The sequence below is a fragment of the Aegilops tauschii genome, chromosome 2 (assembly GCF_002575655.3).
Source record: "Aegilops tauschii subsp. strangulata cultivar AL8/78 chromosome 2, Aet v6.0, whole genome shotgun sequence".
Classification (NCBI taxonomy): Eukaryota; Viridiplantae; Streptophyta; class Magnoliopsida; order Poales; family Poaceae; genus Aegilops; species Aegilops tauschii.
Window position 1 is genome coordinate 330,571,394 of NC_053036.3, and position 27,073 is coordinate 330,598,466.

The following is a 27,073-nucleotide window of genomic DNA, read 5'->3' on the forward strand; positions in this document are numbered from 1 at the left end:
AAAGGGATTGGGAATTTATGAGAGGGAGTTGCCTGAGGGATTAGACTTGGGAAGTGCATTATTGGATAATTCTAATGAACAATGGATAAAGAAGGGGACACGCAAATGTTGAAACAAAATCTGTAACATGTGAAGGCAAAAAAGAGAATAGAAAGGGGAAATAGATCTGCATCAAACTTTGTTACGTAGCAAAATCAGATGGGCTACACGCTGCTGGGTGCCCCTCTTGCATGAGATGTGCTGGTGCTTGGCATTGCATCTGCAGATTAGTAAGCAGTTAAGCTGGCCGACTTATTTTGGGGGGAAATGATGTCGCTGCAAGTATTTAGGTAGGATTTTCGTGGAATTTTTTCCTTTCTTTGCAGGAGGTGGACCAATAAATCTATAACAATTTTCTTCTAGGCGTCAACTCCCATTCCTTCGCGGAATTACCAGGGTCCCCGCGGAAGAGATCGATGGGAGTTGGGCCTCCTAATTCTCCTTCCCCTTCCCTTGTTAATTCCCAAGTCCATGAACCAATCAAGAGGTCCCAACCACCTTAAACTCCCATTCCCTAGCTCCAACTCCCCCAAACAAACAGGCCGCGCGAGCAGCCCGGGAGGAGGGGAAAGTCGGGCTATTACTGAATGTTGAAACAGTGATTTTGGCCACTTGTATCGCTATATACCAGTCTAGCTATACGTCGCACCTTCATTTCCCCATTCCTTCGTCGAGTCGTCGTCATCGCCATCGACGGGGCTTCTCCCCGGAATCAGGTGGCGCGGCGCAGCTCGGCTGTCCTCTCCTCTCTCCTCCGGGTCGCCGCAGCCCACCGCCGATACCAACCGTAATAATCCCCCCTACGGCCCCCTCCCCTCCCCTCCCGCCCGCCTGCCCAGATTAACCTAATCCCGCGTACCTAGGGTTTGTGCGATGGCGGTGCCGCGGCCGTCGTGGTCGCGGTCGGTCACAGAGACCGTGCGGGGATCGCACCAGTACACGGTCAAGGGTTTCTCCCTCGCCAAGGGCATCGGCCCCGGCCGGCACCTCTCCAGTGACACCTTCGCCGTCGGCGGCTACGACTGGGCCGTCTACCTCTACCCGGACGGAAAGAACCACGAGGACAACGCCAGCTACGTCTCCGTGTTCGTCGCCCTCGCCTCCGAGGGTACCGATGTCCGCGCCCTCTTCGAGCTCACCCTCCTCGACCAGTCCGGCCGCGCCCGCCACAAGGTCCACTCCCATTTCGACCGATCCATGCAGGCCGGACCATACACCCTCAAGTACAGAGGATCCATGTGGTAACTAAGAACATCTCCCTCACCATTTACTCTCTCTTTGCCACCTAAATTGCTTCCAATTACATTTGCCTTGTCCCCCTTGGATTTATTTAACGGATGCCACTACTGTTTGCTACTTTCTGTCTGCTGAGATTTTCACATCTCTAGTTCTAGGCGGATTGGTTAGGCAAAATACCTTACAATGTTATATCTTCAACGCCACAGCTTAAATTAAATCGCAGCAAAGCAAATATTGCTGAGACTAACGCATTGGTCATTAGATACTGCATAATTCCTGGAACAAGAAACCAAGAATTGATGGTTTGCAGAGACTGGCATTCTGTTTCGTATTGCCATATTCTTATGTAGGAAATGGTCAAATGGTATTTCGTTTCAAATGAATGAGGTTTATTTTTTCTTATCCGTTACTTCTTATTATCCTCCCTTACTGATTGTAATGTGCTCTCCCCTCCTTGTCATATTCTCTTTTTCTGTGTACCTGCATTACTCTTTTTCATTTTGTAATGGCAGCTCAAGGTGATTGATTCTTTTCAGGGGTTACAAGAGATTCTACAGAAGGACACAGTTAGAAGCATCAGATTTTTTAAAGGATGATTGCCTAGTAATGAACTGCACAGTAGGTGTCGTCAAGAACCGTCTCGAAACACCAAAGAATATCCAGATTAATGTTCCCCCATCGGATATTGGCCGTTGCTTCAAGGAGCTCTTCGAACTCCACATTGGCTGTGACATAACTTTTGAAGTAGGTGATGAGAAAGTCCAGGCACATAAATGGATTCTTGCCGCTCGCTCCCCGGTGTTCAAAGCCCAATTCTTTGGACCTATTGGTAAACCTGACATGGACAGAGTTGTTGTGGAGGATGTTGAACCTATCGTCTTCAAGGTAATTGTTACATGCAGACTGCACCTATTTTTAGTATGTTTTTGTTAGGGAATCTCAGTTCCTCCTTTTTAGGGTGTTTTCAGTCATAATTTACATTTTTAGAATCTTTTTTACTCATTTGTGAGTGTTTTCTCTCTGCTCTCTGTTGATTAACACACATGCTGTGTGTACTTGTAATTTAATTCCCAGCAGAATAAATAAGTTAATCCCCGTAAAGTAAGCATGTTTGATCTTGTCTAGTATGAACAATCTAGTTCAATTGTTTGTGTTAGAACCAATCTGAGTCCATTTTGGATTACTAAACTTTTGCTGGCTTGCCTAATATCCAACCTTGAGAAAAAGAAGGAAATCCTTGCAAAATTATTACTTAGTGAAAGACCCCCTTATGGTAATATAATGTTACAACTTCTCTTCCAATGCAGGCAATGGTCAATTTCATATATTCTGATGAGCTTCCTAGTATTCATGAAGTAGCTGGGTCTTTCTCAATGTGGACATCTACTGCGGTAACACAACATCTGTTGGCAGCAGCTGATAGATATGGGTTGGACCGGTTAAGAATCCTATGTGAGGCAAAGTTATGTGATGAACTCACTTCTGAAACAGTAGCGACAACCTTAGCCCTAGCTGAACAGCACCACTGTGCTCAGCTCAAGTCTGCCTGTCTAAAATTCACTGCTGTTCGACAAAATCTGGGAGGTATGCCTTTATTCTCTAGAATATATTTGCATCCTTCTGTTGATAGAAGACAGCGTGTTGTCTTCTGTTTATCTGTATCCACCCAGTATTATAGTACTCCGTTAGAAGTTCACGAGTACATAACTAGATATACATGCTAACACAGAGAGTATTTCCTTCTATTGCTATTAGGATAAAGTGGCTGCCTTTTTTGGGTATTTGGAAATGTCGGTTCGAGTAGTGATATTTGGAAATGTCGGTTCGAGTATTTGGAAATGTCGGTTCGAGTAGTGATATAATATCTGTGACATATTATAACCATTTGGTTCATGTTAACTACAATATTCCACGAGTTTTGAATACCACACAAATTTTGGGTCCTGGCACATTTTTCTTGCTGCAAGTTGCAACATACGCATGTGTGTTCACTAGCAAAATGGTGACGATACTATGGAATGATTGCAAAAAGCGCAAATGCTTAACAGTCCTATATGAGGGCGTTAGATTGTTGAGAATATAGTAGGATTGGTAAAACACTCTTCTTGTTTTCATTTTCATTTTCTTGTAGAGTTGATATTGTTCTCAAGGACTTGCACTTCCTTTAAGTAGCAGTTGCTTTGAAAATTTCAGAGATCTTGCAATTCAAACCACTAATGCTGAAAACCCATAGTTTTGAGTTCTTTAAGCCAAATGTTCGCACACGCCCGCATCCTGAGATGTTCATGTGCGGTGCTATGCTTGCTTGTGCCCATTCAGCTGGCTTGTTTGGTGTGTGGCGTAACATGTGGGCATTCATATGCATCATTAAGGAAGTGAAGCTAAGCACATGATTAGTTAGTGTACAGTCATACGAGATGTCAGGCATGGATAGATGAACATCAGCTTGTGTTAGCAGGTGATATCGATGTCAGCCATCGACAGTATGTGAGCCCTCCGTTTCTTTTTACTCCGTGTATTAGATTTTTCTGAAGTCAAATCTCCAAAGTTTGACAAAGTTTATACAAAAAATTATTAACATTCACGCTACAAAATCAATATCATTAGATCCATCATGAAATATATTTTCATATTATATTTATTTGGTATTGTAGATGTTGATATTTTTTAATATAAATTTGGTCAATCTTTACAAAGTTTGACTTTAGACAAATCTAATACACGGAGCAAAAAGAAACGGAGGGAGTACATGAAAATCATGATGTGTCAATAGCTGAGATTGTTGAGCCAATGAACACAGATCAGGTCATTGGGTTACCCATACATATAGTATATTATAGAAACTCATATACATTATAAGTAGTAGCACACCTGATGAGTCACCCGTAGAGCATAATTGAGTGAGCAGTCCATTAGTTGCGGGTAAGAAGTAATCCAAAAAGGGAAGCTAACGTGGAGGAAGCTACATGTGACACAAAATCATTACAAGGTCTGAAGTTCACTATGTGGGATCTTAGGCTTACCGCTTATTTGTTTACACAAGCTATATGTAAATAAAAGCAACTCATGCACGAAATCCTTCTGGATAAGCCATGGAAGTTCTGCTTCCTACAGCAATATATGTCCCACCTCGCCCCTCGTCCCTCCCCGTTGCAACTCAGAAACAGGTAGTGCTGACTTGCTTTGTGAAAATGGAATACTACTTTCAGTCTCCTCACCACCAAAGCAGCCTAAAATAATTTCAGAAAAGTGTTAGTGTTGGGAAAGACTAAACTGTGAATATGAATTGGAAGTCATGTACAAACCTTCCATATAATTCTTCAGAGAATTCAACAGCAAATGAGACCCTTGATATAACAGCTTCACAAATCTGCAATATCTAATAATAATAATAATACACACGTGGAGGTCAGCCAATCTCATGTACCATCAATACATGCCTCAAAATGTGAAAGAAAAAACACTGAAACATAACCATCACCACACCATCTGGTACTGCTGCCTGCTCCCATTGACCAAGGCATTGGAACATATATCAACTAGTAGTTGTTAACCGCATGTTGCTGCGGGTATTGGGTAAAACATATTTTACTGAAATTTGGTTGTATGAACATGAGTAAACATCATGAATATTTGGAATAATAACATATGATCTAAAACTAAAAGTACATGTTATATATTGTGTTTGATTATTGTATAGTTATTAGTTAAAAATATTTACTCCCTCTGTAAAGAAACATAAGAGCGTTTAGATCACTAAATATTTCTTCACAGAGGGAGTATTGAATAGAAGTAGCATAATATAATGGATTTTTTGCCATGCTTGTGATGGTGGGCCTTTGATGAAGTGGCATGTTTGCATGCTGAGATAAATAGCAGTGGGGATCAATTAATAAGAGAAATCTTTCACATGCATATTAAGGTGGGCCTTGATGAGGTGGCATGTGTGCACGTTGAGATAAATAGAGTAGTGGGGATCAACTACTTGAGTATATATAGGATTTCAGTAGGAAGAAAAGGCTTAGTCTACACAAGGTAACACTTAATATCATGGTGGTGAAAGCAATGCCGCATTAGCCATGGCTAGCAGCTGCAAGACACTCAAGTGTCCATAGCAGAAAACAGCAAATATAAGCGTCAATCTATGATGTTCTTCACATGGTAATAACACTTTTAGCATGCAAACCGTATATGTGGAGTTTATAGTTGTCGCAGTGTGACAATGGGACTATTTTCTGTATGAGGCTACGGGTTAAAGGCAACGCAAAATACCCCCTACTTTCACCGATATATTTCTACCACCCTAAGACAGGCCCATAAACATTTACTACAATGAAAAGAACTTCTGAAGGCACTCGGTCACAAGTTAAGCTAAGCTTCTACTAAAACGGCAGCCCGGTGCACGTAGCTCCGCTTGCACAGGGTCCGGGGAAGGGTCTGACCACTTTGTGTCTATTGTACGCAGCCTTTCCCGCAGGGTCCGGGGAAGGGTCCAACCACTTTGGGTCTATTGTACGCAGCCTTTCCCTGCATTTCTGCAAGAGGCTGTTTCCAGGACTCAAACCCGTGACCTCATGGTCACAAGGCATCAACATCACCGCTGCACCAAGGCTCCCCTTCACAAGTTATGCTTCTACTGACCTACCATTTTTTATTCACTCTGTAAAATGACCATGTCAACACTCATTTATATATGAAGCTACAAAGAGATAACAATAACAGCTGGATTGATGAAAACAGAAATCACGATGTATGACGTAGCAATACTCACATTTGTTCTCCTATTCAAATGATAACACTTCATGCTATTAAGATAACCTAATCCTGGTGAAAATGGAACATAATTTTCAAATCTAGTAGTTTGAGATATCACCTTAGCACCGAAGATGGGAGCAGTAGCGAAAACCTTGAAGGCTTGAACCGCAACCTAGCATTGCGGAGCTAGAAGAAATTTGTAGCTGTTGATTACCTTCAGCCGTCGTTTTTCTAAGAGAACCTGCTCATTAAATAGAAGCCAAACTTTTAACTTCAATATCTTATGGAATTATGGAAGCATAACTCTGCAATTTATTAAGTTCTATATGAATCATAGGTTAATAACTGTGCAGCGATGTGTACTTCAAAACCATAAGCATTAGAGAGGCTATAAAAGGCAGATCATTCCAAGCTGACATGTATTAACATGAACTAACTTTGATAAAGTGTAGACGCAAACTGAAAATGCAAGTCTGTTTCATTCTAATACCAACACATCAAAAGTGATATGCACCTAATGTCGAAAACACATAAAAAGTGTCTACTTCATGGCTGAAAGGAATAACAAACAACATTCTAGAAGATTAACAGCAGTTTAAATATTATGACAGTAAGCAAATGGTGTAAAATCCTGATCATCCTTGCAAGCAATTTGACAAACACTTTATGTCCATGGATTGATCACCTGTAAATTCATTTCGAGATGCACGGGCAGAAGTCCCCATGACCTCCCATCTATCAAATTGGAAGGTTGGAACCCATCAAAGGACCACCAAATGAGCTGAAAACAAATAAAACAGCTGCATACCTTGTAGGGAGATCTTCCTTGCACTCCACTCTGCTAGGCTGCTCCCTCTGTCCCAAAATAAGTGTCCCAACTTTAGTACAACTTTCTACTAAAGTTAGTACAAAGTTGAGACACTTATTTTGGGACGGAGGGAGTATTTGTTAAGGTCAAGCTTTTCCCCGTGGAAGTATTTATGGATGCTTTCTTGAGCTGGTATTTTCAACGGACCAAGCACCAAAAATGAGACAGAACATTCGCATGGAGTATAATAGAACAAAACAGAGGAACAGGGAGCACGAGAACCAAAAATCAGGTGGCCAAACGAGAGGGGGTGGGCTCACCGAGAGGATCTTTCCATTATTGCATCGCCATATACTGTAGGATGACGGCGGCTCGCGGTCGTCCAGTTACAAGTTGCAACAGCTCCAAAGGAGGAGGCAGGTTCGCAGGGGCGACATGAGCGGTGGCTGAAGCTCTTCCCGTCGGGTGCTGCCAAGGAGATGTAGTGACGGTGCATCGCAGTAGCGCAAGGTTGGGAAAGAGGAACGCGAGCGTGGCGGCGGTGTGAGGGTTTGGGTTGCGCGCGTACAGAAGAAAACTCTTTTCTTAGCTCCTAAGCTTCTATTTTCAACCCAATCCTCATGCAGCAATCAAACGCCTATTACATATGGGACCAACTAAACAAATGGCCCACATGCGCACCAGCCCAATCTCTCCACCGGATTGACGAGTAGAGAAGTGACGCATGCCAAATCAGCAAGCAGAGGAACGCGCAGACCCGCACGCGTTTTTTCTTCGTCGCTAAGCACTGTTATAATCCTACATGGACATGCCAAGTGCTCGCCCCTTCTCTCGGGCTTATTGGTTTTAATGTGTCAGTGCCTCGGTCGGTGGGTGGGTGCACTGGCGGAGGTACGCAAGAAGTCTTGGGGGGGGGGGGGGGGGGCTAAACATAAAATAGGGATGTTTGGGGGGGGGGCAAAAGCTTATGCTTTTCCTAATCTGACCTCCCTCAAAAAAATCTTCACGTAATTTAATCTAGGCTTGGGGGGGGGGGGGGGGGGGCACGGCCCCTCCAGCAATCAACATAGCTCCGCCGCTGGGTGGGTCCATGAGGCACATGCTCTCATGTGCATGGCATCTGTGTTTTTAGTCATTGAGGTGCGGTCCGTTGCCACTCAAGCAAATTAATAATGCTCGCTGATGTCCACATTTCAAATTTCTACATAAGAATTTCCATCCTTGTCTTTCTGTTAGTCATCACTGTTTACTCTTCCCGTATCCCCCAGTGGTTTGTTTGGCTGGCCTCTTTGAATGCTTACTGGATGATAATTATTTTTCTACTTTACCTGCTATAATATATGTATTATTATTCTTCCTCATTTTTCTTTGTTCATGATGATTCCCTGAAACAGTAGCATGAACATGCTACTATTTCAGATGCTTTTGCTATCAAAATCATGGCTTGATGATACTAATATTGTCTTTGTGCATGGAATTATGGTTTGTAACTTGAAATCTTTATCAGATGACATTCTTGTAAACTGTAGGGTTGAACAAGAATGTGTTATTTCTTTCTAGTTCTGGAACTGTATTCTTTAGCAACAGAGAGGAAGCTGTTGCTGGTTTCAAAAAGGAAACTGAAAGAAAATAAAAAAGCAAGTCGTAATTGACCATTTCCAACTTCTACTCCTTATAATGTACTCCGTCCTATAAATATAAGATGTTATTACAACCAATATACTGCCTCCATTCCTATTAAACTGCCCCAACGTCTTAGTATTTAGGAATGGAGGTAGTATGATATAAGATGTTATTACAACCAATATACTCATATACTGGTTGTAATAACATCTTATATTATGGGACGGAGGAGTATTTTACCTATTTCAAGATAAGAAATGTGGGAGCATTACCGCATCCAGTGAAGGAGAAGGCAAACCTTCAGCAGCATAATGCTGTTATCCCCATTAATTTGCCAAATGCCTTCATGTTAATTTTGAGCAGCTGATGCTCGTTTAGTACCTTCAGTTCCAGTAACCTCCCAATGTTAGGTTTGTGGTATTAGCTTTGCCTTTTGCAAACATATGATGCCTTTTCATGGAAATTTTAGCTACCGTTGGGACTTCCCTGCTGTTTGGTGTCCAACGGAATTTTCACCATTTAGAATCCTTTTAGAACATTTGTTTTGTTGTTATAAGAAGCTATGTAATTTGCCTGGTGGAGTTGTCACCTTGAGCTGTTTGGTTTTGTTGTGCAGCTGTGATGGAGACAGAAGGGTTTAATTACCTGGAGGAGACTTGCCCATCCTTGCTGTCTGATTTGTTAGCAACCGTTGCAGTAGTGGATGATGATCCTGCATCTGTTAACCGGAAAAGGGGAGTTTGTATCAACGAAGATGTGAATCCCGTTGAAAGCGTTGAGGCTAGTGACAGGCGCACCCGCAGGAGGGTTTAGGCGGAGGCTGTCAACTAATGTAGCTTTTTGCTGTCTCCCATGAATTTTACTATGGCTGGAGTTATGTCAAGTGCTCTGTGACAGGAACTTTGATTTGGATGAGAGCAACTTGTGAATAATCTCCAGCATTGACGGCTTTCTGTGGCGTTAGTTGCAACTCTGCCTGTTCATTGACATATTGTATGCCGTATTTAGGTACTCCCTCCGCAAAGAAATATAAGAGCGTTTAGATCATTAAAATAGTGATCTTTACGCTCTTATATTTCTTTAGGGAGGGAGTAATAAGTAATGCCGGATTCCACTGCTTTCCAAGATGGTTGTTTTCGAAATGAATGAATCTAATAAGGTAAGCTTCTATACTATGTACAAATCGATTTTCCTCCCTTTGGGGATTTTTTGGGGCCTCCGGTTGGTTTTCCTCAGTTTGATGTATGTAATTTGGGGACATGGGTGCATGGTGTTGAAGTGTATACATGTATTGCATAGCTTTTTTCATCAGTTTGGACTTTTGGTTGCGTTGTTAGTGCATGAAGCTTAACATGATATTAGAGCTTAAGGTCTTAAGTTTAAGTTTCGTCTTTTGTAATTTATTTAAAGATTGATGTATTTGTGCTGGTCAGTGCATGAAGCTTAACCGTCTTGAGGTTTATTTTTTTATCGCTTTGTTTCGTTTAGTCTGCCAATGGTTCTAAAATAATCCCTCTGTCCCATAATATAAAGGCCAGTACTAGGCGTCGGCGGACCGGCTGAAATTTGGGCCGGTCGCCGTGCGTCCGTGCGATGCGCTCGCCCCCGACCATCAGATTCGCCCTGAAAAACCTGAGCTCTCGCCTCGCTGTCAGATCCACTTGCCCTTCCTCCTTCTCCCACCCTTGCGCGAACGCTTAGCACCGCCGTCCACTTCCTTGAGCCCCTGCTTGAGGATGCCCCTCTTGTTCGCAGCCTTGCGGGTGCCGCTCACAGCCTCGCTGCCGACATATGCATCGCCGGTAGCGCTTGTCACCATCAAGGTAGCAAAACACATCGGTGGTTGCAGCAAAAGGTGCCCTTGGTTGTAGCAAAAATCGTCCGAGTCCTCGCTCGTGCCAGGAGTCGTTGTATGCCGGTTGCATCTTTGTCACACATGGATGCAGCTCTACCGCTATCTCTGGTTGCAGCTCCTGCCCCATTAATGATTGCAGCTCTGCCATCCCTCGCTTGCAGCTCAGCTCCCTGCCGACGTTCGTCTGCCATTCGCCATAACCCTCACCGTTCTAGGACCCGATGAAATGAAGCCTGTTCCAGCAAACGTGGACACCGGTTCCAGCAATCCCCATGGCTGGTTGCAACATCCCGTTGCGCCAGTGACACCAATTCCAGCACCCATGGTCGTGTCCGAGCAAAAGAAACCAAGCAAACAAAACCTCCATTAACCAGTTGAAGCAGAAAAGTTGGCTGGTTCCAGGAAAATTTAACGCCCGTTTCAGAAAAAAGACTAACTTAGCAAAACTTCAGTAGTGGTCGGCTGTAGATTTCTTGAATCTCTGGTTGAAGCTTTTCTTTCAACGGCTGTAGCTTTTCCTGTTTGCCAATGTTTGGTTGAAGCCTTTTTGTGTACTGGATGTAGCTTTTTGCGTCAACGATTATAGCATAGGGCACCGCCCTTTGCAGCTCTGCAGGTGCTGCCGTTGCAGCACGGGAGCATCGCCGTTTCCCTGAGGTTCCAGATCCACCACAAGCTGGTTCCAACAAAAAATGGACGTCGACCTGTGCCTTGTCGTCTCCTGCGCAGGAGAGAGAAAAAAGAAGGAGAGGAAGAAGAGAACGAGAGGATAGATGACAACGATCACCAGAGAGAGAAAAAAAAGCAAAAAGGAATGGTTGGTGGTGGGCCTAGGCGATAAGTCAACTTACATGAGGGCACGTGTGGTCGCAGGATTCTACCCGATCGAACGTAGAACGCGCGTCCGGCCGAAGACTTGGCCGGACTGCCGGCTATAAACGTTTTCCTAATATAAACGCTCTATATTATGGGACGAAGGGAGTATTTAATAGCGGGCTCTATAGGTGTCATCTGCCTGTAGCGGGCCAAAAAACAACCGCCCTAATTGCCGTCAGATATGCAGTGCCTGGCCTGCCTGGCCCTCTCATGTTTTCGTTCTGCTTTCGCTTCCTCCTAGCAAAGCTTGTGCAGCACATGGTTCCTCCCATCTCGTGGTTTGTGTGTTCCCGATGCAGCAGCCCTCTTGTGGCAGCCATTGCTGCAACATCGTGCATCCAACTTGGTGCGGTTGTAGCAAAAAATGTGTCGATCCCCTCAGGTGCCAGCTTGTAGTGGCACCGAGTGCTTCGTCCCGAGGGTCGGCCTTATGCCCAATAGCATGGTGGTCCTCGCAGTATCGGCTCATAGCATGATGACGCCCTCACAACACCGGCTTGCCACAACGTCACCAATCGCGACAACTCCGACGACCTCGCAGTAGCGATTCCAACATCTGGACAGCCTCGCAGCATTGAAGCATGCTCAAAGCACTGCAACATCACCGGCTGGCGCCGCTCACAGCAACACCACCTTGCACCATAGTAGTGGTTGCAACACCATTGCCCTGTCTTGCAGCGGCGGCCACTGGCTCTATCCTCGAGATTGCTTGGGGAGGTGCATGATGCTAGTTGGGCATGGCAACTCGTCGCGGCCCATGTAGCTCCTGGCAGCCTACAGCAACGGCGCTGCCCAGGTCTTGTAGTAATCTATGCTTCATAACTCAACTTCGGCATCAACAATGATCCGCTCCCCTGCCTTGCAGCAATCGCTGCTACGTTACGCAACCGATCGTCTGAAGGTGGTGGGAGGAGAGCGGAAGGAGGGTGTAGTATGCTTCGTGTGAGAATAGGGATAAACGGTGGAGAGGTGGAGAAGACCATCGGTAGTGACGGGAGCACGTAGCTTTGTAGGAACACTTGTTGAAGCCAAATGCACGCGTCTGAAAACTGGTTGAAAACCGCGCGTTATCAGCCAGCTGTAGTCAAGTATATAAAAAAAGTATTTTTCATTTTTTATTCGGTCCATCGCTCTCAGAAAGACTCTAGATGAATCCGTGCCATCACCGCGCCGTCCTTATTTTGATTCCGATGTTCAATTCAAAAGCCACAGCTTTCGTTAAAAATATTCAAAACCAAATCATTTGCACGTCATGCATCGTTTTTTGCATGCAATTTCCTAATATGTGTTACACAAAGAAATTACACAAACTAGACCGAGGGCAATGGAATCATTTTTCTGTTATAGACGCTAGAACTAGAAAACAAGGGGCCAGATGATTTCGGATTTGGAAACCACGTGAGGACAAACGTTATAGACGCCTGGTACTTTCCTTTTTGAGGGGTCTGCTCATCCGCGCTAGCGAGCAAACATGCACTCGTTGTCACGTCCATGAATTTTTTTTAGAAAAAGAAGAATACCCCCGGCCTCTGCATCTGATCAATGCATACGGCCAATTTTATTAATTATTAGCATAAAACCTTACAAAGTCGTATAACAGTAAGACCAAAGCCACCATCTTCGCAACCTCTGTCGCTACTCCTATCTAACTGATGAAGGGGCGCTGATGGTCTGGGCCTAATACCAAACAGACCTCGCAGCCAAACCTAACATCTAAGACCTGAGGTCCCAACCTGGACGCCTGCCGGGTATGGGCACCCACCAATCCGGCGTGCTCCTCAACCAGGCCGCCTGCCGAGTATGAGGCCACCACAACCACCTACCACTTATCCATCTTCAGAGAGCTGTATTGTTGCAACGGCCTTGCCCGGTCTCGCTGCCGCCGACGCCACCACGACGCCAGACAGCGTCGACCTCCTGCGCGTGTCCGTCACCACACATCTGACGCCAAGCCTCCGCTGCTCCATGCCGCCAAGAGCCGCCACCAAGAATATGTATAAAGAAACACCGCTCCACCGAAAGGGAGGCAGCACACCCCCACCCCTCACCTACAGACCCTTCCGTCCGATCCCAATGTCCTTGGCGTCGCCTCCAGGAAGGTCACGTCCATGAATGAATGGTTTCTAGGTTGGTTGTCTTGAAATTGAATGCCCCCGCAATTTTTTTTTAAAATCGAATGAACAAGTACTCCCTCCGTCCCATAATATAGTGTCAAAAAACGTCTTACATTATGGAACAGAGGGGGTAGTTTATAGTCATCTTTCATATGATGAACTTCTGGTACACAATGCATTCCTTTCACACCATAGCATTTCACAGTCCTGTGATCAAAGTATATTCTGTAACAGCATAAGCAACTCTGGGTTGCCATAAATCTCAGAGAAGGAAACAGATGTCTGCAATGAATAATGTTGTTCCACTGCACACTCTTATTGAAATGGGAACTGGACTAGCTGCAAGGCGGCACTTGTCTGAACACGCGACAATGGAATCATCTCCTCTGCAACAGGTGCATCAGTGGGCAAAGAATCTGCATCTGGTTTGAACATTTGGAAGCCTGCGAACACGCCACCAGATATGAGATTCTTGGAAACGTACGTGACTGGTCGCAGACATTCAAGCTACCAGGGAACTATGATACGTACCTCAACAACAAAGCGAGCCCAGAGCTGGTCAGAACGATGCTCCAGCTCTCCCTTCAGTATGCTGACCTCAAGGCCCTTGAACAGATGCGCAGTCTCAAAAAAGACGTCATACTCCTTGCACAATATCTGGGCACAAAATGATTTCTATGGTTCAGGTAACATGGACACGGTTACAAATGCAATGATGAAAACTAGTGCCTGCAGCGTTATATGGTGACCTCAATGAGAAGATGACCAGGTTCCTCGAGCTCTTCCACTCTCAGCGGGCAGTTTTCCAGTTTCTTCTTGGCCTCGTTACCGAACTTCTCATTTCTTGTTTTGTTCTGAAGCTGCTTCAGTGACATGGTATTCACTTGTTATTCGGCCACCACACTATCTCTTAAAAACTTACATGTGGAAAAGTATGGTGCAAAAAATCAGGCAGAAGCACATTGTGGTTTATAGATTAAGAAAATGAATAATTACTACTCCCTCCGTTCACTTTTGTAAGTCATTTCAGACAACTCAAAATGGGCTGTTTTGTACATTGTCTGAAATGTCTTCAAGGTCTTATAAAAGTGAACAGAGGGAGTATCTCAGGAAATGAAGACAGGATACTGCACGCTTGTTTAAATATAGTAGCATACAGATCCAAGTCCAAGAAAAAAAGGTTTAAATTCTCAAACTCTATTACCACCCCTAAGGTCACTCTAATTTTTTTCTAGACAAACGGCCAGATCTTTAGGTAGCCTGCTGGGAAGTAACAGAGTCCTATGATGAGTATTCGCTATGATATGAAAACGAATTCGATGAGCATTATAATTCATATCACACGATTTCTGCAAATAGTTGGTTTCTGAATTTTCAATATCACACACAAATTTGAAGAAGCCCACCTTCTCAGCTTTCTCAGACACACTTTGGAGGAACAACATTTGTGTTATTGTTTTGTCCAGGAGAGCATCAATGCTGCACTGTTTTTTTGCAAGAAGATACAATCAATGCACTTTTTATTTGCAAACAAACACAATTGAAAAGGAGATACATCAAATATTAGAACTCACAAGACAGACCTTTGATGCATTTGGAATGAGCTCCCTCAACTCCTTCATCCTGTCTTGAATCAGTTGCCTGTCTCTCGGTCTTGGTCTGTGCAGTTCCTTTTTTCCGCCTTCATGCTTTATTTCAACTGAAATTTCCCTGTGCATGTCTTGAATTGTATGACCCACGCATTCTTCAGTCATGGTCCTGTTGATTCCCTTTGGGAGCGAAACAGTCATTTTGGAAGTCATGAAGCCTTCTTTGACTGAGGTAGGTGAAAATTCTCGACCACCAGAGGGATCTGGGATTGTCGATTCCTCCAAACTCAGTGCATGATCTTCTCTCTGTATTTGTGTTTCACATGAAGTCGAAGAATCAAACCTCAGTGCATGATCTTCTCTCTGTATTTGTGTTTCGCTTGAAGTCGAAGAATCAGTCAAGTGATACGAGTAACTGTTTGGGATATCACCAACCTGGTTGGTTATAGCATCCACTAAGAATTCAGCATAATCATTGGTCTCGAGGTGTGAGTAAGAATATGCTTTATTTCCATTCGCTTGAAGGAGAGAGTGGCTTGTAGACTCTTGTTGTTTCAATCTACCATGCCACATGAAGCTCTCAAGATCTTCCTTGGGAATTGCTTCAAGATCTTTGTGCATCTTTGAGTGAATTGAAGAATTTGATGTTACAACATCATCATTTAAAACTGTAGTGCTGCCACATGTGTGCTCCTGATATTCTTGTGCCATATATGCCAGGATAAAATCATCAATATTATTATAATCCGCATCTTGTATGTTAATTACTGATGTGCAACTCAGTTTGCTGTTGGAATTGATCAACTTATCCATAAATGAGAGGTTTGTCATATCCGGGTTGACCAATGTCTTGCAGTGAGTGAGTTCAGATGGTGCTTCATTAACATTGGTCCACAGATCACTCTCATTGGCATCGAAGGTTTCATCTGAGCAAGTTGTTAGACCAACATTGTACGCTCCTGTAATGACATCTTCTAACATTGGAAACTCGGACGGAGTGAAGGGATGTGGTAGACTAAGGTGTTCAATGGTAAATAGCTGAGCAGAATTGTTGATCACATCAAATAAGTCATGGGCCAGAACATCTGCGGGATCCACCGATACATCTGCAGCAGGTTTTTTCAAAGAATTTGAGTAGCCGAACCCTGTGGCTGAAGGATTATGAGGAATTGAGGGGTTGTAAATCTTATAGAACAGGTCCTTCATGTGTGTCGCCAGTGCTGAACTTTCCAAAACCTGAGGCTTGAGAATTTTTTACACTGATTAGTCACAAGTAAGAGATAGAGACCTTGTGAAGGAAGAGCCTCAATATATTCTGTGTGAAGATTGTTGCACATCAAGTCTGAGCAACTGATGTTGTTTTTGCACACAATATGCTGATTATGCAGCAATAGTGTGAATTCCCTAGACAATGCTGCTGGGGAGGTACAGAACCACCTTGGTTTCATTCTAGAAATGGAACTGGAACTGGAACCCGTAAAAACTCTAAATCATGTTGATTCTCTTACTTAAATATGATAAATGCACTAATGCATTTAGGAAACATGTGGGTACAATAATAACAACTGAACATACCATACATAAAGATCCCAGGTGAAGAACCCCATAAGGAATCACTGGTACAAGTAGAACTGTCTACATATAAGAAACAAGAATTGCCACGTTAGCCATGCAAGTTTGCATTTGCTGGTTGAACACAGACATACATTGTTGGAGAGGACAACTGAAGTGAAAATAAGTGGGTCGTACTTTAATTCCTGCTGCAAATTGAAACTGCCAGTCTTCGTGATACTGAAAAAAGTAAAATTTGTGAAATCACTTAAAGTGCTATGCAAGTTCCAGAGTTGTGGTGTGGAACGAAAAACGTAAATTTAGTTCACCTTGTACACCAAAGTTGAACGAAGATCACTGGAAGAAATCCAGCAATGTCGTCCCATAATGGCCACTTTACCAATAATTCTGTTGAAGTTGAAATTATTAGAGAATCAAACAGTTTATGTGACGTTGATTATAAGAAGTTGAACAACGCGCAATCATGCTTACTCTTCTCCAAGAGAATACGAATGACTAGACATGCGCAGCAATGCTGCCTCGATGGGGCAAAATGGATAGCTTTGATATTGGCCATCGTTAGACCAAGTAAGTGTTATTATCTGGTTGTCACTATCAGCTGGGTCCCCGTAATGATCTCTCGTGTTTTTGGTCATCTTGTCGACGTAGCCATCCTCCCAAGTCAAGATGCTGAAAGTTAATTTACAAATGATGCAACTGAAAGAGTGATAGTGATTAACGACAAATAAGACTAACAGTTGCAAATTTTAGATGGTATATACTTTATATGATAAGAATATTTTAGTCCTGTTACATTTGACGCACCAAGTTGGTTCAGTACTACTGTCCTACAGATAAGCAAAAAATCAAGAGAACAAACAGTACGACTTACCCGTGCTTCTCGCTTTTGATTGACCAAAATACTGCATACTTCCATAGACCATCAGAACACAAGCCTCGCAACGATTCTGTGTTGAACCCCATGTGCTCACAGCTCAAACCTCATGCAACAAACACAGCAAAGAGAAGTTGCAGACTGGGAGCAAGCTGCCAGAAAATACAGAGGGGCTAGCTGCAACGGTAAGATGCGCGGCCTGCTTGCTTCCACCGTAGACAAGCTCGTCGTTTGATCAATTTGTGAGAGAAATCTAGAAGCACAACTCCCATAACTCTGCCTCCCTCACTACTCCCTTGCTGTGCAGGCCTTCCCTTTGAAGCACTTGCGAGATTAAAAGTAGGACCCACAAGAATTGCAACCACGGAAGGCAGATATCTTGGAGGTTCTGCAGGTCACTGCCATCCAAAAAACTCAGTGCCCGGGCTTATGTTCAAGCGGCAACATCTTGATGGCAGCTCCTAAAGACCTGAACACAAGAACATGAGGTTTCCCACTTGAGAGTCTGCTGCAGGTTTTTGGTTCAGAAATCATGAATAGTTACTTCGAGAAACGTAGGAGAAATATAAGAGTGAAGAAATGTCCATTGGGAAAATAGATGATCTGCTTATGCTCTCTAACTAGTACATATCTAAACATGTGGATCATGAGATATGGAAGCTAACCAAGTTCGTACTTCTTACAGTTAATTGGCATGTCCCTAAAGACAAAGGAATGGAGAAAAAAAAAGAGGGGGAGGCTTCACCAAGAAGAACGCTCCCCTCTTGATGTACAAGAAATCACAAAAAGGTCGCCAAGAAAAGAGTTGATTTGATTCTAGCTAGCAGAGGTTTTTATGAGACCTGGACCTTACTGGAATATGATGAATCCGTAGAAGTAAGCAAACGACAAACAGATGAGAGGTGGTGCCAAACAAGCAGGTGCCTTTAAGAGTTTGAGGCGGGCCTCTTATCAACTCCACTTATATAATTTTCAAGGGACAGAACCCTTTCAGCCACCAGCTGTCCTGTTATTAGTTAAAATAAAAATAATACGGAATACGATCTACCAAAATACTAGTACTATATTCTCTGGTGTAGTAGAATTTGCAGTTAGTACAAAAGTTGAACAATCAACAATGTGCCCCAGAAAAATAGAACTGCTTTCTATAAAAAAAACATAGAACTGCTCGTGCAGAGTGGAAGGCATATCATATCATATCAGCATCAGGATATGAATATACTAATTCAAGTTGAAGACCCAAGGCAACGTGGCAGGAAAACGAGTTAGCACTAACGTTAAGCTTAAAACAAGGAGTTGGTAGGTACTGGAATCCAGCTAACCCTGTGATAAGTCAAAACGTTCTATATTGGTTTGTGATTTTCCTTTTGCAGAATGAGTCAACTTCTTCCATCACCAAACATGACATACAATAAGAAGCAACTGCACCGCCATACGACATCGAATAAAACACAGAACAATACAACAAGGTAGGGGAAAAAATAAACACTCCATGATGTATCAGTAGTACCTAGTCCTGATTTTGATTGAAAAGGCCTATATTTGGTATCGCTTTCCTGTATATCGTGATGACATAAGCTGATAAGGATCCAGCACGGCCAAAGGGGATGCAACCTGCCGATCAGTTTTAGAAAACGTCTAAATAAAGAAATGGAAACCGCTCTCTGTCTGCATATGTGTTGTTTATTTTTATTCCATACTTGTGGTTCAGTTGGTCCAGTCGTAGAATACTTCAACTGGAGGATAATTATATTATCTGATGCCAATATCATTTCCCTACATTATCTCCTTTTATCAAATCATAACTCAGGCAGCTCTTGAATGCCTTCTCAAGTCAGCCACAACTTCTTTCTGTCAAGAGTCAACCAAAACTAGCAGCAAGTAGATGGGCATGCACTCAGATTTCTCATGGTATTTTACTTCCATAATTTACTCTTCTTCCAGACCCGGAATGAATTTAAGCGTGATGCCACATAATAGGCCTTTCAGTACAAATTTACAAAGTTACAGGTGCAGCTGGAAGCTAACAAGGAAAATTCTAGTTCCTGGAATAGACATTGCACCAAACCTGCAAGTTTAATAATGAACTATGAGTCATTTTGTTATGAGCGAGTGTAAAAACTATACATGTACAGTCATCAAGGCTAATAGCCAGTTATACACACCTCCTCGGTTCCAGCTACGAGGAAATAGGCACTGTCCTGCTGTTGATTCGACAAAATGAGCACAGTGTTCAACTGTAAGAACTACTCAGTTAATCAGTTCCAAACTTGCAAACCAAGTGCTACATCCTGGCGAGATTTTACCACCTCAAAATTAAATATCAGTCAAGTTTCAAGCTTGCACCTATATGTATAGAGCCATGCTAGAACCTTGGAAGAAAACTATAACTAGAAGAAATTGTTTGTAGCTTGTTTGTTAATCCTCAGCTCTTTGACTTTTTGAGCAAAGTTAGCTGGAAATTAAATATGAATCAGGGCAATTCATAATTTTTAAGAGAAGTCCAATAACAGTTGAAGTAGGCTCACCATTCTCTCACCAAAGATTATAGATGCTTCTTAGGGATATTTCCGCAGACCATTGAAGATTTTTATTTCCATGTATCTCCACCTAGAAGGACCTTGATACTTAGACCACTTTAATCTTCTTTGGAGGGATGACAGACTTGAAACATTTCCAGTTGCAGGGAAAACACAGTTCTTGTTGGCGAATAAACAAAGCACACAACAGCACTTACTTCTACTAGCACGGTTCTCCATCTGGACATGTAATACAAATCCACTAGTTAGTAGTCCCAGAAGACAACAACCGGCAATGAGGAAGCAAGTTTAGGAGCCATCTTCTACCTCAGAGATGGTGCGGCATCTAAATTTTTTCCAGGACAATACTTTAAAATATGAGTAGCAAGGATGAAATCCCATATATGTTTAATGTCCCACACCACTAAACTTTTAACGTGAAGCAGATTGAAACTTAATGCAGGGAACTCTTAATACAAGAAGTGTGAAGCATAGAGATTTACCACAGACCTTTGTATTCTTGCATCTAAGAACAGATGATCTCCCTATTCTGAGCAGAAATATGAAAGTATAATCTTGAGGTGATAAAGTTTGTTGCATCCAAGATTTTGCGGACCTAATGACATAAGCACTTGTGGTTTCTCTCAAACAAGTACTTCTTGTGGTTGAGTGAATGACTGATGTTGTGAGGCAACCATGCTAAATATATTAATTCTGTTCCTGTTTTCTATTTAGTTTGTTATCTCTCACTCCTTCATGCAGTACTTCATAAGTAGGGTAACTAATGTGACCCTTCTTCATCAAGTCCTCAACAAGTATCTTTGGTGCAGCTATCTTCTTCTTATCAGCACTCAAGATGGTATCTACAACCTCGGGAACAACTCCAATTCTAACCATGACACGAATAACGCCCACAGCTTCCGTAATCTGATGGTTCACGGCGAGTGTATTTATTACACGGCCAAAAGTAGCCATTGATGGAGTGAAACCCCCATTTATCATTTCCACGAGATGCTTGTATGCGCGGTCAACACTTGCAGTCTTGCATGATCCATCAATTAGGACGCGATAAGTATACGAATCAGGTCTATATCCCTTCTGGACCATCTTCTCAAAAATACTTTCAGCCATTTGCACGTTCAGCTGACTGCAATATGCGCCAATTAGGATATTAAATGTATCAGCTGTTGTGGAGTACCCCTTTTCCTCCAATTTTTGAAAAAGTATGTACGCTCCCTCAATCTCACCATTCCTACAAAATCCATGAATAAGTGTGTTGAAGCTAACTGCATCAGGAGCTAGTCCTTCTTGACTCATCCTCACTATCAGCCCAGAGGCCTCTTCCAATTTATTGGACTTGCAGAAATTCTCTATCATTATGTTGTAGGTAATAGTGTTTGGGCGACATCCTTTAAGTGTCATCTCTTTGAATGTTTCGTTAACTTCATTGGCCTTCCCAGACTTGCAGAGACCATTAAGGACCGAATTGTATGTGATAGCATCAGGGGTGATGCCATATGTCCACATCCTTTCAACAAGCTGAAGAGCACCGTCCAGCTTCAACCTCTTGCAGTACCCATCAATCAATGTGTTGAAGGTGAACACATCAGGAAGGTATCCTTTCAAAATGGCATCGTTCATCACAACTGTGGCATCCGAAATATTCCCCATTTTGCATAGCCCGTTGATAACAATGTTGTATGTCCAAATGTCAGGATGACAGCCATCCTCGGACATCTCATTCATGACCTGCAAGGCCTGCAAGATGAGCCCCTGGCGACAGAGTCCCTTGATAAGAGAATTGTACACTACCAGATCAGGTTTCAGTTCTTTTGCTTGAGCCTCATTAAACAGCTCCAGCGCCCTCTCGATATCACCCTCGGCACATAGGCCATTGATCAAGGAGCAATATGTGACCCGGTCCGGTACAAAACCTTTAAAGACAGCATCCTTAAGGAGCTCGGTAGCTTCTTGCATCATTCCCATCTTGCAGTACCCATCAATAATGGTGTTATAGGTGAAATCATCTGGCATGCAGCCCCGGTTTATCATCCTACGAAGGTAGTGTGCAGCCTCCTGGGCTCTGTAGCCCTTACAAAGGCCACGGATGAGCGTGTTGTAGGTCACAACGTCTGGTGTGATGTAGTCGTCCATCTCTTTTACAAGTGCAACGGCTTGGACCAACCTCCCACATTCGCAGAGCCCCCTGATCCAAATATTGTAGGTGAACCGGTTCACAGACATCCCTCGCTTGAGAACCTTGGCGAGAAGTGCGGCAGCCTCAGAGATATCCCCTTTCTTGCAAAGATCATGCAGGACCTTGTTAAAAGTGGCAGTATCAGGGAACACCGGTCCCTGGAGCATTTCATCGAACAGGCGACGTGCGTCGTGGGGGTGGCCGTGCGCATAGAGTCCAGACACGACGGTGCAGTATGCGACGGGTCTGGCATGGCATCCACGGTCTGGCAGAGTGCGCAGGAATCTGAGAGCAATATGCGGGCGGGCGGTGAGGCAGAAGGAGCGGAGGCGGATGGTGTGGGTGTGAAGGTCGGGGACAAGGCCGGCGGCGAGCATCCTGACGTAGACCTTGTGGGCCTGGTGGTGGTGGTGGGCGTGGACGAGAGCGTCCATGATGGCGTTATAGGCGGGGGCTTGGGGCGGGCAGGCGAAGAGGTCCATGCGCTCGAAGGCGTCGACGGCGGCCTGGAGGCGGCCGGCCCGGGCGAAGGCGCGTATGGAGGCGACGTAGAGCGGGTGGAGGGAGGCGGGGGCGAGGGCCGAGCGCGCGGAGGCGAGGGCGGCGTGGACGGCATCGACGCGGCCGGTGGAGGCGAGGCGGTGGATCAGAGCGCCGTACGCCGGGGCCGTCAAAGCGGCGGCTTCGCCTGGCATTCGCCGATATCGAATTCGCGCGCGCGCACGGCAACGGCTGACACTGCTCTTCCGAGTTTCTGATGCTGCTGCATGTCAATGTCTACTGGGCTGGACTTGAAAGCCTACGTTAACAATTATTAATTTTAAATATCTTCATGAATTATAGGAACTATTCAGGTTTCTTTAAAACACATGAATTCGTAAAAAAAAGCTGTTGGTGAATTTTAACCTTTTTATGGATTTAAAAATATTCATGAATTAGAAAAAATGATAAAAGAAATGGGAAAAAAGAAATAAAATCAAACAGAAAACTATATAAAAACAAAAAATGTAGGAAAAAACCAATCTATAAACGAGGAAAAGAAAACTAATGGATAAACTCTCAACTTGTACCTAAAAAATCTAAAATAGCCATCCCAGAGATTAGCTACCGGCCTGGTGCGATGTGGTACCAGACAAGAGAAAGAACGAGACAAAAACCTAAATGGCCAAACTTAATGGGGAAGGAGTATGCGATTTGTACCAAAAGAGTATTTATTATTTGCTATGAGCGAAGAATAGGGAATTCTGATACAAGAACTCCTCGCATAATACAATCTCGGAAGAACTTGTTTTTCAATCCATAACTTAGCCATTTGAGGCACCGATGGGCCGAAGGCGGCCAACTTTAACTACCAATATACAAATATGCTATTGAAACTTAAAATTGCTATTGAAACTAAAAACTGCTACAAAATACTTATTCATTTGCAATAGTAATTACAATGGAAGTTCCTCATTGTCTAGTTGTCATACTTGCTAAACGAGACACATCTGTTGTTGGGTAATGCCGAAACAGTAGATTTGTAGGTGCTTTGAGTAAGCGCCCAATGTTGCCCCCCTCTCCAATCGACAGGAGATCCTCTATTTACAGGGAGATAGTTGGGGAATACACATGGCATATGACATTGGGTGTTCTACAAGCGTACACTTGCTTTTCCTCTAACCTAAGGGTGTGATCATAACTCCAAAAGGGGATAATCCTATGGCATCCAGCATATCCCATTAAGGTTATAACAACCCCTCTACCTTCTTAAAAATTGCCCTTGTCCCCTCATGCATGAGAGAGAGATAGTGTGTGTACACAAGTCCCTTTTAGGATTTCTTATTCTCCCTTTTATGCGGTATTTTGTAATTTGAGGGCCTCCTAATTTCTATCAGCTCTATGTGCCTTGCTTCACTCATGGCTTTATCTTGGGGCATCCCATTTGCAGCGGTGGAGCATGAACCAAATTCAGGGTGGTAGAGGAGCAAATGGTAGCATAGCCTAGAAACAACTAGGAAGATCAGAGAGGCCGAAAGATTAGTAGGGAGTTTAGCACGACGAGAAGGATCTTATCCTTTCAAACAATGTGTGTGTGTGTGCGCGCGCGTGTGTGTGAACATGAGCTAGAAACAAGTAGGGATATCAAAGAGGCTAGAAGTGAGTAGCCGAAAGCATCACTAGCTTACGCTTTGACCCGAGTAGCATGGAGCACGTGGAATCCTGTGTGGATCAGCAAGGACCACCTTCCAAGGCAAAATACTCCTGGGTGACCGATAGCGAAGTAGTACCATGAGGGAAAGGTGAAAAGAATCCCCAATGGGTAGTGAAATAGAACGTAAAACCATGCCGAGCTCCAAGCAGTGGGAGGGGACTTAGTAGGGAGTTTAGCAGCAATATGAGAAGCTTATCCTTTTAAATGGGGTTTTATCAGCTTTTCCACTAGTTGTGTCACACGACTCAATTTTGCCACTAGAAATTTCAACTATTCAAAAATGTCAATCTTAACCGTGTACTAAAAAATCCACACAACATCGTTACCGTTTGGTCAAATGCCATTGACCGGGGTGAAGTGACCAAAGTACCCTTGGACCCCACTTGTCAGGGGTCCCCTATAACATGCGGCTCCTATTTGTCACCACACAAAGAATTTAATTAGAAGAAAAATAACGACACATGGTGATTTTCTTTCTAATTTCATGGCTTGTGTGCTGAAAACTAGCACCAACAGGTTACAGTGAGTTGCAGAGGAAAACACTGACAAGTGGGGTCTTAGGGTATTTTGATCAATTCACCCCGTCAATGGCCTCTGACTGAACGGTAACAGTGACAAGTGTCATTTTTTAGCACACGCTTAACAGAAAGATGGCATTTGAGTAGTAGAAACTTCTAGTGGAAAAACTGAATATTGTGACACAACTAGTGTCGAAACTGATCAAAACCCTTTTAAACGTTTCTCATGGAAGGCTATATGGGGAGGGGGATAGTCCTAGTGACACGCCACCACTTCCCACTTGCTCCTTGCACCCGAGGCTCATGGGGATCGACAGGCTAGCATGGGCCTTTGACAATGTGCCAAAACCTATATCTTTTCTAAGGTTAAACCCAAGTCCTTTACGATCAAATGGTTGAATAGTAAACATGTGCGAGGAATCAATTGTGTCTAAAATATTGTATATGCCGTTTGCATCAACTGAAGGCACTTGGGTGGAGGTGGCCAGGTTGCCCAACTTTGGTCTTGCCCCGTTGCAAGCCACCCCCCTTCTTCAGCGGCGCCTCCTCCGAGCGGCGGTTGCGACTTCTATGTGTGTGGCCACGGTGGTTTCTCCTTGTCAATGTTGTCAGAATCATGATTCTATTGTATGATTCTACGACTTTACGATCCAAACTGACCACTCTGATTCTACGATTTTGGTCAGTAGAATCTACGTTTTTACGATTCTGATAGTTAAGATTCTACAATGTGCGATCCTACCATCGGAGCTTCGATCTGATTCAGAATCATGATTCTGACAACCTTGCTCCTGGTAGATGGCCAAAGCATCGCGGTGGATCCTTATCAGCATCGCTCCGGTCCTGGCGACCATGGAGCTACGTTCACCAGCGTGTGTGGTTGTCCTGCGTCCTCTACCGACCCGGTTTCGGCCCCGAAGCTTAGGTTGTTGTGCCCCTTCCAGCTTCTTCGGCTCATTGGTGTTCTGGCAGCTCCGCCTCTAGCGCCCGGATCTGTGTTTCCTTCTGGTTCCTGCTTGTCGACAACGTCGGTCACCATCCTAACCTTCAAGTCGGATCTCCACCCCGCTACCTTCCCGACCCAGTCCACGTATACTCCATGTCGGTTCCAAAGCTCGCATTTTTTGGCGGTTGCAGGTGCAACCCCACCTCCCCTTCCGAGCTGGCGATCTGACTTCCTCATCTTCAGATCTTGATATGGCGGCTATGGGATTTCTCAGACTCAGGCCAGGCAAAGTTCATGCTCGGCTTGTCGATGCTGGCAACAATGACACTCGTGGGTAGTCATTTCCCTTCTTGAAGGCGCCGCCATGCCCTTTATCCGTGCCCCTCTTCGGGCATCAGAGAAAACCCTAGGTCCGGTTCTCCGGATCAGATGGCAGCGACATCACGACGCCATTCCCCTTCTTGAAGGCGCTATCTTGCTCGCTCGCGGTCTCCCTCGTGTGGATTTGAAGATGTTCAATGTCATGCCGGTTCGGACTACCTCCCTAGTTCTGGGTTTGGTAGGTTTAGTTGTATCTATCCCATGTTCGGTCGAAGCATCCCTTGTCTCTCTGCTCTTGGTTCCATGTTCATGCCTTCCTGCGTTCATGCCAAGTGTTGTACCCCTATTAAACTCATTTTCTTTTCTTCTATCAATAAAATGATATACAAGCTTTGCATATTCGTGAAAAGGAGTTAACAAACATATCTAGCCATTGCTTTGCAAGGCCCTCATCATTATTTGGATGACAACATACATACTTTCAATATAGTACGTACCAAAGAATAAGTGACAACCTAACAATAATAAATAATGCTAGATCACAAGATGTAATCAATTTATATGGTCTAGTGCTACCTCTTGAGCACTGCGTTGGTTTTCCCTTGAAGAGGAAAGGGTGATGCAGTAAAGTAGCGTAAGTATTTCCCTCAGTTTTTGAGAACCAAGGTATCAATCCAGTAGGAGACCACGCTCAAGTCCCACGCACCTACACAAACAAATAAGAACCTTGCAACCAACACGATAAAGGGGTTGTCAATCCCTTCACGGCCACTTGCAAAAGTGAGATCTGATAGAGATGATAAGATAATATTTTTGGTATTTTTATAATAAAGACTAAAAGTAATGAAAGCAAAATAAACGGTAATAGAAATAACATGTTGACGGGAGATTAATATGATGGAGAATAGACCCGGGGGCCATAGGTTTCACTAGTGGCTTCTCTCAAGAGCATAAGTATTACGGTGGGTGAACAAATTACTGTCGAGCAATTGATAGAATTGAGCATAGTTATGAGAATATCTAGGTATGATCAT

General features: G+C 43.8%; 3 protein-coding genes across 5 annotated transcripts; 1 reads left to right on the plus strand and 2 right to left on the minus strand.

Annotated features, from left to right (window-relative positions):
* Positions 1-673: 673 nt before the first annotated feature.
* LOC109771467 (BTB/POZ and MATH domain-containing protein 3) lies at positions 674-9,775 on the plus strand. Of its 2 annotated transcripts, XM_020330159.3 has the most exons (5): positions 694-826; positions 903-1,280; positions 1,815-2,163; positions 2,586-2,862; positions 9,081-9,775. In XM_020330159.3, the coding sequence occupies exons 2-5, from the start codon at positions 913-915 to the stop codon at positions 9,275-9,277; spliced, it is 1,191 nt and encodes a 396-aa protein (XP_020185748.1). In that variant the 5' UTR covers positions 694-826; positions 903-912; the 3' UTR covers positions 9,278-9,775. The 2 variants fall into 2 exon arrangements, with proteins under 2 accessions (XP_020185747.1, XP_020185748.1); XM_020330158.4 differs by having other exon boundaries at positions 674-1,280.
* A 3,687-nt stretch (positions 9,776-13,462) lies between these two features.
* Positions 13,463-18,330, minus strand: LOC109771468 (transcription factor EMB1444). 2 transcript variants are annotated; one of them, XM_073508518.1, is made up of 11 exons: positions 18,198-18,330; positions 17,342-17,813; positions 16,942-17,139; positions 16,779-16,857; positions 16,648-16,689; positions 16,474-16,533; positions 14,893-16,134; positions 14,716-14,793; positions 14,059-14,169; positions 13,841-13,966; positions 13,463-13,752 (listed from the first exon to the last, which is right to left on the minus strand). In XM_073508518.1, exons 2-11 carry the CDS (start codon positions 17,431-17,433, stop codon positions 13,687-13,689), a joined length of 2,094 nt encoding a protein of 697 aa, XP_073364619.1. In that variant the 5' UTR covers positions 17,434-17,813; positions 18,198-18,330; the 3' UTR covers positions 13,463-13,686. The 2 variants fall into 2 exon arrangements, with proteins under 2 accessions (XP_073364619.1, XP_020185749.1); XM_020330160.4 differs by having other exon boundaries at positions 14,893-16,140.
* Positions 18,331-19,129: 799 nt separating this feature from the next.
* Positions 19,130-22,839, minus strand: LOC141020545 (uncharacterized). Its single transcript, XM_073508517.1, has 4 exons — positions 20,374-22,839; positions 19,873-20,103; positions 19,510-19,799; positions 19,130-19,412 (listed from the first exon to the last, which is right to left on the minus strand). The coding sequence occupies exon 1, from the start codon at positions 22,753-22,755 to the stop codon at positions 20,572-20,574; it is 2,184 nt and encodes a 727-aa protein (XP_073364618.1). The 5' UTR covers positions 22,756-22,839; the 3' UTR covers positions 19,130-19,412; positions 19,510-19,799; positions 19,873-20,103; positions 20,374-20,571.
* Between the last annotated feature and the right edge of the window lie 4,234 nt (positions 22,840-27,073).